This window comes from Cydia fagiglandana, chromosome 6 (assembly GCF_963556715.1).
Source record: "Cydia fagiglandana chromosome 6, ilCydFagi1.1, whole genome shotgun sequence".
In the NCBI taxonomy this organism is placed as follows: domain Eukaryota; kingdom Metazoa; phylum Arthropoda; class Insecta; order Lepidoptera; family Tortricidae; genus Cydia; species Cydia fagiglandana.
In genome coordinates, this window is record NC_085937.1 from 21,291,906 (window position 1) to 21,302,293 (window position 10,388).

The following is a 10,388-nucleotide window of genomic DNA, read 5'->3' on the forward strand; positions in this document are numbered from 1 at the left end:
ACGCCTTGCCTGTCATTTTCTGTACAAAACAATTTGCCGATTTTTGCGGGAGAAGGGCACGCCAAACACGTACATGATTTGTAAGTGAAGTAGAAATAGCCATGCCAGATAAACGTCAGTCCATACAAAAGACTACACAATTGTGCGAAGTTTTCGGCAGAGGGGTAAGCTCTTAAAGGCGACTCCAGTTATTAAATGCTCTAAGACGATGGTGTGTTCGTAATAGCGAGGAATGTGTTTAAATTAATGTCATGCTTAAATATTAGTTATCAGTGTGGAAGGTGTTTTTAGCCGTAACCAGATATTATTTTTATTTCATGTTGTGACAACGCAATTTCAAGAACCGATCGTTTTTCAGCTGCGTTTCCTTGTCTATCTCAACTCAAGTATCTGGGGGCACGGTAAGTGCCCCCGCCAACAGCGCCAACACGAGCAAAGCGAAGCGCAAGGGCACCACCTACCTTTACTCGAAGCTTTTTAGGGTTCCGTACCCAAGCCAAAGGGTAAAACCGGGATCCTATTACTAAGACTCCGCTGTCCGTCTATCTGTCACCAGGCTGTAACTCAAGAACCGTGATAGCTAGACAGTCGAAATTTTCACAGATGACGTATTTCTGTTAATTTTTAACAGTGTCGAATATAACTGAAAGGTTCTTTAATATCTGTATGTATATGAGAATTGAAGAAGAACGGTAGACAAATATAGCACTGAGTAGGTACAATAGACTAGAGGAAAGTCAATCAAATTATAAAAGAGGGCGAAAATAAATAATAGATAAAAATTAGAATTAACATTATAACAAATATATAGAATCAGTTCTAATCTAATAAATAAAATAAAAAATAAAATAATAATCGTTTATTTCAGACTAAGTAAGTCCATAAAAATGTTAGTTATATTACAAAACTTAAAAAAAAAACTAATGTCGTGTTGCTGTCCAGTTTCGTCAGACATGTCACGGAGACTAGCCTGTAGCCTGTGTAGTGGTGTCACGTGTCAGAGCGATGACGAAGTGCATGCACATTTACAGGTAAAGCGGTAGGCTAGTGTGGAGGATGCTTTAGCCGCTGGTACTTAACAAGAGATTATCGGGGGGCACGGCAGTGCCCCCGCCAAGTCGAGCGCGAAGCAAACACTGCCGTACCATCCTTTACTGGAACCATTTCGCCGCATTTTCAGGCCCCTATTTGAGAACCTCTGGATAAGACCAGAACGCAGAAATTTTGGTCATCCAGTAAGCTATAATCACATACTTAAAATCCAAAATTTCAAGTCTGTAGGTCATTTAGTTCCGAAGTTAAGCGAAAGCAAAGTTTCGCATTTATGAAACTCACTCATGATCATCAGAATAGAACTAGTACTTCCCATAAACTCAGAGAGCTGAAATTTGGTACAGAGTTAGGGTTTAATGGCCACATAAAGGGAAAACCTAAAAATATTGCAATATCAGTCACGTTTTAAAGATCTAAGAACTGCATAAGTAAGTTTGTAATCCCATATAAATATATGATATTACAAAGTTACAGTTGCAGTTCCAACAAATAGTAGGTAAAGTAAAGGTACACTACGATGTACGATGTGAGTATGAATGAAGATATGTTTAGTTATGATATGTGTATACATAGTATGGGTATAAGTACCCGAAAAGAAGGACTGCCTACAAAAAGAGATGAGATCCCATCAAAAACATTACATGTAAAAAGGTGCAAGTCTCGCAACGCTTTTACTACAAAAAAGTTTTGAGATGTAATGTGAAACCAAGTCGGTTATTTTAATCAGTGCCAGGGGGTTTCTACAAAAAGAAGTGAAATCCCACCAAAAACATTCTGTAAAAAACTAGCCAAGTCTCGATGGAGCTGCTTGTTTATCTCTAAAAAGTAATGAAATCTAGACAAAGTCGTGCCAAGTCTAAGGTTCCTTACTGCGATTTCTTTATTATTATAGTTAATGTTGTGTGACTTGGCCGTTGAAGGGTACACAAGGGTACAAAACCAGGTGCTCCATGACACCATTGCACCAATCTGTCGCCAGAACCGCTACCCATTGACGATGGAAAATTGCCACTTGGAAAACGTTGATTCAATAACCAGTCAATTGTAGGCTTGATAAAGCTGCGTATTTCAATAATACTTATGTACGGGCGAGCCTGAAACAAACACTTCTTTTTGGTGCAATGGCAGATTGGTGCAATGGTGTCATGGAGCACCTGGTTTTGTACCCTTGTGTACCCTTCAACGGCCAAGTCACACAACATTAACTATAATAATAAAGAAATCGCAGTAAGGAACCTTAGACTTGGCACGACTTTGTCTAGATTTCATTACTTTTTAGAGATAAACAAGCAGCTCCATCGAGACTTGGCTAGTTTTTTACAGAATGTTTTTGGTGGGATTATTTCTTAGCCGATGGCACTTAACAAGAGATTATTATTTTTTAGCCGTTTGGCACGTAACAAGAGATTATTATTTCTATGTGTGGTTATGCCAGTGCAATTTCAAAGTGAGAAAATTTTCGGGAAAAGCACCCCCGGATTCATTTATGTTTTATCCGAATTCTTACTACACGAGTTAAAATGACAGATTAAGACAAACGAGTGCTAATTGAGGTTTGCTATACAAACCTCAATTAACCTCAATTAGTGTTTCTTTCGTAAATTGATTTTTTTATCTGTAACTGTAACCTATCTTAAGTGAATATAATGTCCTATACTAAGTAAAAAAGTTTATATAATATTCTCTTATCTAAAGTATAGATAAATTTGAGATTTGAGTTCCAACAGATGTATTTACGTAGTCGTAAATCGTCACGCCCTAGAGATTATGATAAATCGTCATTAATTGGAAACTGGAAACGTTACGTTACACGATCTGAAAATCGATTGGCAAACATTCAGCCATACATGGGCAATGTCGTAACATTAATTAGTAGGTACTTACAGTGCGACAGAAAATATAGTAGAAAATAAATGAGGCCACCACTTTCTTCGTACTGTCACCTTTTTGAACAATTTGGTATGGAAATTGCTTAGTTTCACTTCATTTAATTTTTTTTTTTCGCACTGTAATTGCGAATAGGTGCTATGTTTGTTTGAATTAGCTATGACTTAAACACCGACCGACATAACTAAAATAATATACAATGTATATTTTACGACGAAAGATATCAGTCACGTGGCCGCTTCCCCATTCAAACGTAGTCCTCATTTCCTCTCTAAATATTAGGTAATATAATAAAATTTATAAATAAAACATAACTAATTACAAATATACCGAACCAAATATTTTGTAGAAAACTATGTTTTCTTTATTATAAGAGAGATAATTCCTGTAATAAAATAGTCAAACGAAGGGGCATAGTTATATGTTTTCATATATAATATATGTAAAAATATAGTCCATTAGTTGTGAAGAGTCCTCCTCCACACAGCGGGGCCGGCAACCGGCTATCAAAAACCGGCGTAATTGATTTTTTCGCGGCGTCAAGCGCGCAAATGGCTTACGTCGGCCATATTGAATTAGTGCGTGGACTACAGTGACGGAACAACAAATGTATGGAGAAGCTCATAGATAGCTCCAATTTTTGACAGATTTTGATAAGATTTTGGCATGTACGTAAGCCCAGCCGGATGTACGGAGGCCGTCGACTCAGGCAAAAGGGAGAGGATCCCCGCATCGAATCGTTTCTGGCGCAGAGGCTGTCCATAGCCATCCTGCGGGGTAATGCCGTGAGTGTTATGGGCACTTTTGCACCGAAAGCGATAAGGAACGGGTTTTGACGGATAGTTACTTTCGTAATTATTTAAGATGTATTATGTATTGTATTCAAAATTATAAATAAAGTAAGTATTTTTTGTATGTAAGTATTTGGTAAGTTAAAAATATATGTATTCTCCGTTGAGGTAGGTATGACAATTCCATACGTTTTCGTAACTGAGGGGAAGATTTTGTAGGACATACGGTAAAATTGCGCTTATATTGTGAAATCTGACAAAAAAAGATAATAATATTAAAATCGGCCCAGATGATGCTTCTTGTAAGTAAACTACGAATGCATTAAAATTTATCGTAATATTTTTTTGTATTATGTATATGTAATAAGTCAGTTGTCATTTCGAAGCGTAAGTTGATCATTATCATCACCCCCCAAAAGCTTTAAAATATATTTTAATAACAACTTTATTGTCCCCTGTTCCTTGGACTTCATAAACTTAATTCATAATCACTTCGATGATCGACCTGTCGCACTAATGGACGTTGTTTTTTCCCTCGATTTTTCGCTATTTTTCACTAACTGCATTAATAGGTGTCACTCCTACGTAGCGAGCCCCCGAAAGTTTGGGGGCCACAGGCAGATGAGGGGATTTCATACTGTTTGTAAATCTCATGATATTGAATAGCAAAAGACTGCTGATGGAGTTGCTCCTAAATTTTCTCCTTTGCCAGCAGAAGTAATAAAGAACCAATGAAATAGAATAATAATTATACCTAGAAGTTTAACTAGACCTCAAAAAACCCGCAGGAATTGTACTGCGACCGACTGAACTGTACTACAGCGCAGATGTTGACAACGTCAAATATTGTAATGCGCAAGAAGTTTGATAAATATACAAAACTATAACTCTAATTTAAAAAAAGCAGTGATTGCTGGTTGATAAAATTTTGATTGGCTTGGCGCTTCGCACATATCGATGTGTCAGATTTTCAGCGCCAGTCATTTTCATCGTAAGTATATATTTCGTCGCTGTAAATATTTGTCTAACTACACGTAGTAAACGTAAGGATTTGAAACCCCGTGGTATAGCACGTTTAACTATAGTTATGTACATGCACAAGTATATGCAGCACACACATTACGCGACTAACTTCGCAACCAAGTCATATCATCAACTAGTTAGCGTTTAATTAGGTTTCTCAATACACATACGTTTTGGTCAGCCTGGGCTATTGCACAGCTTAGCTTTACAACGGAGGGTTTGACTTAAAAAGTCACTATAATTTCTAATAATAGCTTAGGAGTCTTTTATTACCTATCTGATTGTTTCATCTGACTAATACTAATAGCATTGCAGTCACTCTTACTTTCGACTGCTAAATTATCACCTTAATGTTACGGTTTTTCTTGTTTTGTTATAGTGGGTCGTTGTCCAAGGAAAAATAGTGGCGTTAGAAGAGATATTGTATCACGTTCTACTGACATTTTTCGACTTCGAAGTGGCTTTATAAGTATGTACCACGAAAATGTATATTTGGTAAATTTAAAATGGCATAGGTAATATCGGGATTTTAAGAGTTCGTATGTCTCTGAACAATAAACAATGGCACCGAGTGAGACAATAAAGGGAATAGGGAGTATATTATAGGAAACTTTCACCATTGCACAAATTACTCGCCCTTCTATCCGCGTTTAAATATCAAGTGACTACGCCGTTTCATTCTACGATAATGTTCAACCAGGGATGCATAAAGTTGCGGCGTTATGCAGTGGACACAGGACATCCCAGGTCCCCCCCTCCTCTCTCCCCCCTATAATATGAGACGCGGGACTTTTACTTAGTAATTGTTTGTACGTGTTTATAGTCCCATGAGGAACCGTGCGTTACGTAATTAAAGATGGCTGTGACCTTGGGACAATATAATAGGTACGACAGTTACAAGACCTAAAAATAATATAATTATGATATATTTCCTTGATCCATGTTTACAGACTGAAACTAAAACGAAATAGTAGGGTAAGTATTTTGTATATGTCTAAGCTTATATATGTACAGTTTGGGTATTTTAAAAGACGTTTACAAATTAACTACAGTCACATAACATTAACTGCTCCTAATGTACTCTATTTTTTTGTCGTATACTAAAACGTCACTTCACTTTCTGTCGTACATTTGCCTAATTACGAATTATTTAGGAAATGTAAAGTTACGTATGTCCTTGACTTTGGTAATTAAATGTAAAAGACAATGTAGCTAATAAACTACTGGAATTATTAGAAATATTCCTATGAAAGGTTACTTTCCTACGCTTTGCTATGTAGATACTCGTAACCACTGAGGTTTAGAAAATATTGTGTTTAATCATGACGGAAGTAACATCATATTCTTTTCTCAGTGCGAGGTATGAAAAAAGTGAAAGTGAGTTTATCTGAAATATAAGCAAAAGAGTATGAATCGAGTTCTATGGGACTATGGCACCGTTAAAAGAGTAAAGTATGTAAATTAACAGCACCTCAGTGACAATTCTTATTACATCTTTTGACAATAATCGTAATCGCGACACTGATGGTCGCGCGTCAATAACTATTCTAATTTTTACTGTAGGTAAACAATCAATGAGAAAGAGATTGATGAGGTATTGTTAGGATCATATGCAATACAAAAGGAAATCTACTGTAGCGTTACGTAGATTTATTTGTACATGTGTATAGTTTTCAAGCAAAAGGGCTTTTTGAGTTAACATACAATGGCTTATATACTTAGCATCTAGCCGCCCAGAAACCTATAAAAAGGTCTCCTGTTACAATCGAATGTGAATTCTAATTTTGACAAATCAAAATTGCATTTGTCTTGGCAAGTTTTGACGTGTGGGCGGCTAGAGACAATGGGTAAAGCGCAGCCTTGTAGTGAAGTTAAAATACCCTTAACACGAAGACACATAACTTATCCTGGACACTTCAGAACAAGACAACGTCAGAACGGCGTCTGCGCAATATTACCTGCAAACTACTTGTCAACAGAAGGTCGTAAGTTTCAAAGGAGTTGTATGGAGATGCGTCGTTTTGTGGAAGCGGATGGTGTCCAGTTCATTAAGGGGGTGCAAGTTGCGCGCTAAATCACGGCGTGGAAACATACGGGTGTTACGGGAGGGGAGTTCGGACGGACACGTTTGGGCTGTTGGACTTAGGGTTGCCAGGCGAAATTAAGACATTATCGTAATTAATAAGCTGCCAGCATGATTATATTTATAGTACTGAAGAAATATTAGAAGAGGCAGTACCTCTAGCCTAAAATTACTTGTTAATCTTGTATGATAAAATGTTCATTCACAACCTAATCGTATTTACCACATCATGGCACAAACGCCAATCGAAGATTAAGTAATATACAGGCTGTCCCAGAAATCGACGTCAAGCCGTAAACGGATGATAGACCAAGTCATAACAGTTATCATAAAAATACAAAAAAAAATCCAACTCATGTTTTTTAAAAATTATGGTCACTTTAAAAATTCACTAAAAAATCCACACCCTGTAATGGTTCTTTAACTCTTGTTACTACAAATTCCATAATTTATTCTAATTTTTTTATTATTGTGTAATCTTGAATAATTACAGGGTGTGGATTTTTTAGTGAATTTTTAAAGTGACCATAATTTTTAAAGAACATGAGTTGGATTTTTTTTTGGATTTTTATGATAACTGTTATGACTTGGTCTATCATCCGTTTACGGCTTGATGTCAAATTCTGGGACACCCTGTATGGAAATAAACCCCTGAATTTTCGTAGCATCTTCATCCCGATATATTTTCTATTGTCGACTGTCTCTTACAGAAAACGTCAATCGAAATTTGAATAATGTAAGAAAATAATTACGTGACCTTTCGTAGCATTTGTCATCTCATCTCGATACTTTTTTATTTTCATTTGAGAGTTATACGAACAAACAGGACTGCCTCGAGTTGTGTCTCGTGTGTCCCACTTCAGTGACCGGAAGCTGCAACTTATTCTGCTCATGAGAGTTGGACACTTTGTCAATTTACAGCCCTCGTGTGCCAGCCCTGGCGGCCCTGGTCCTGGGCGGCGGTTATCGGGCAGGTAGCGCTTGCATGCGATAATCTTATTATTGTGAGAGATGAGACGGCGATTGGTAAAGGCGAAAAGTTTGATTTAGTCGCGAAGTTTTTTTGTAACTTAATATGCATAAAACTTTGTCCACAGACAATCCTATTAACACTCTGCTTCCTTATAAATGCTTTTAATAATGAAAATAAATAGATACCTGTAATACATCAGAATATTGAAAGAAGACTTAACCTATGGCCTTAAGAGGAGAAGGCCGACAGAACGCGACCATTTCTCCATAAAATCAATTGGAGTTAAATCTTTAAAGGGAGAGTAATCAAAATGATGCAAAGCGAAATTATGAAGGATGATTCTTTATTTTTCTTTCTCAAAACTTAAAAAACTACAGGTTACAATAAATTATATCAATAAATACAGACAAACTAAAGGCTCTAACATCAAATATCATAGAAACGTTCCTAAATTGTATACAAAACAAAATTATATAATTATACAAAACATAAGTTAAACACCCACTCTAATGACTCAATACGATTAAAATTCCTAAACATATACAAAATTAATTGCTACTGACAGCCTGCCCTTGCCAAAAAGCAGCCAAATCCCTAAACTTCTCACCGCATATCCTCTTCAAACCAGGACTGGTCTTCAATATCGGACTCTTCAGTATCGTAGTGAACTTCTTCACCAAATGCGTTACAGTCTCCTTCGCTGAGTCATCCAGGGTTCGGCTCAGTGACGCCAATGTGGTATGCAGATTGTCGAAAACTTCGTCGATATATCTATCCACATCTTGACTTGGTTCAATAGTGTCGTCGAACGAAAGATCCGCAGCCGATATACTGCATTGAACTATATCGTTAATGCTCGGTCTTTTCTTCACTTGGCTGAATCGAACGGTGCTGGTCGCTGAACACAGCTTCTCCAAAGACTTGAATACATCGTCAATATCCTCACAAATTTCTTCAACTGAAGAAGCCGACAATATCTCTCCGCTGACGTAGGAAAACGGCTTTATCCTTTTCGGTGTCTTCAGATCCTCCATGAACTCTAAGTATTCCATGGACTTCTTAGAGTGTTTTCCAAGTTTCCTCTCTGCAGTCTTAAAGACAAAAGACGAGTCGAAGGTGGATTTCTTCAAGTCCAAGGAACTGAATGTTGTCTTCATCTTAGGAGTGCGGTCCAAGTCTTCTTGTGCGTCGTCGAGGTCCACAGGGGAGCCCCATTTCTGCTCCAGCTGAAGCCACTGCTCAATGCCGGCTAGGATGGTTTCTGCGTCGAGTAAGAATGCCATGTTGTCAGAATGAAGGTTGATGATTGAATGACTTTTAAAATAAATTACGCGAGTTTTTATAGCAGGCAAACCCCTACAAATAGGTACTTAGGTAGGAAAGTGATAAGCTAATCACTAATCAGTTATCTTTTACCCTTAATGAGGGATTAGCGCAAAGGGAAACTGAGGTAAAGGATTAATCGTTCGTTATTGGTATCTATTTTATGGTGTTGCGTTTGAAAGCTGAAAGGGATTATTTAGAAGTACCACGCCGTTAATCCGGTACCGGGTTTGTTTGTGTCGTGTAGATTTTATGCAAGCGCATAGCGATTGTTTATCCCAGTTTTCATTTAGTATGTATTGCTAACCGTTTATTCGATGTGTAACTGTCTCTGTGTTTTTGATCGAAATACGTACCTAGTTACTAAAATAATTTATTTAGCAGATTAATTTGATTATGTTTATATCCCTACTAATTGACTCAAGCATTAGTCAATGAGTCAATTAATTTAATCTAATTTTAGTAAGATTTTAATAAAAGGTGGTTCTTAATGATTGTTTTAATGTTAAGTTATATCTTATATCATTTAGTTTCAGATTTAATTTAAATTAGGTATAACTATTTTGTTATTTACATAATATTCTTAATTAATCTGTAAGTATTTATAATGTCATCTCTCAGCCATGTTTTGAATGAATTTCGCTGTATTTTCATGGGTCAGTTTTTATAATTTCATTCCAAATCCAATCTACTTATAAGAAATCCAATGAGAATTTAATAATAAAACTACCTACTCGTACCTTCTCGTTAGATTATGAATTCACGAATAGTTCCAAAGCTAAATCCATCCCTAACTCTTTCGAATTTATATTCTTGGGAGCGATATAGTTAATCTTATTTATCGCATGCGCTCTAGAATGGAGCAATTAAACGCATCCAGCGCCGCCGTGTATCATCGCAGTAATCCGAGGGACAGAATCATAATAACAAAAAACAATAAAAATAACGAATTACCCCGCGGACTCGCGGAGAATCGGAGTGGAGGATGCCGGACAGGGGTAGGCGTGGAGTAGCTGTTAGTCACAAGATTTTTGTGGCAGCTGCGGAGGAATGGAGAGGTCTGAGTGTCTAACTAACAAACGCTTTTAAAGCCTGGTATAGTGTTTGAATGATAGTTGTGTATTAACAAACTGATTATGACATTTTCGGCAATACCTATATGTGTCAGGTAACTTAAAAAAGATGAATGACTGAGAGTAAATAAATATATTCTTTATTGCACCAATAATAATACATTTTACATGATTTTAAAACT

At 36.8% G+C, this 10,388-nt stretch overlaps 1 protein-coding gene across 1 annotated transcript; it reads right to left on the minus strand.

The window, feature by feature from the left end:
- Positions 1–8,358: 8,358 nt before the first annotated feature.
- Positions 8,359–9,164, minus strand: LOC134665536 (uncharacterized). The gene has a single exon (XM_063522511.1). The coding sequence runs from the start codon at positions 9,091–9,093 to the stop codon at positions 8,359–8,361; it is 735 nt and encodes a 244-aa protein (XP_063378581.1). The 5' UTR covers positions 9,094–9,164.
- Between the last annotated feature and the right edge of the window lie 1,224 nt (positions 9,165–10,388).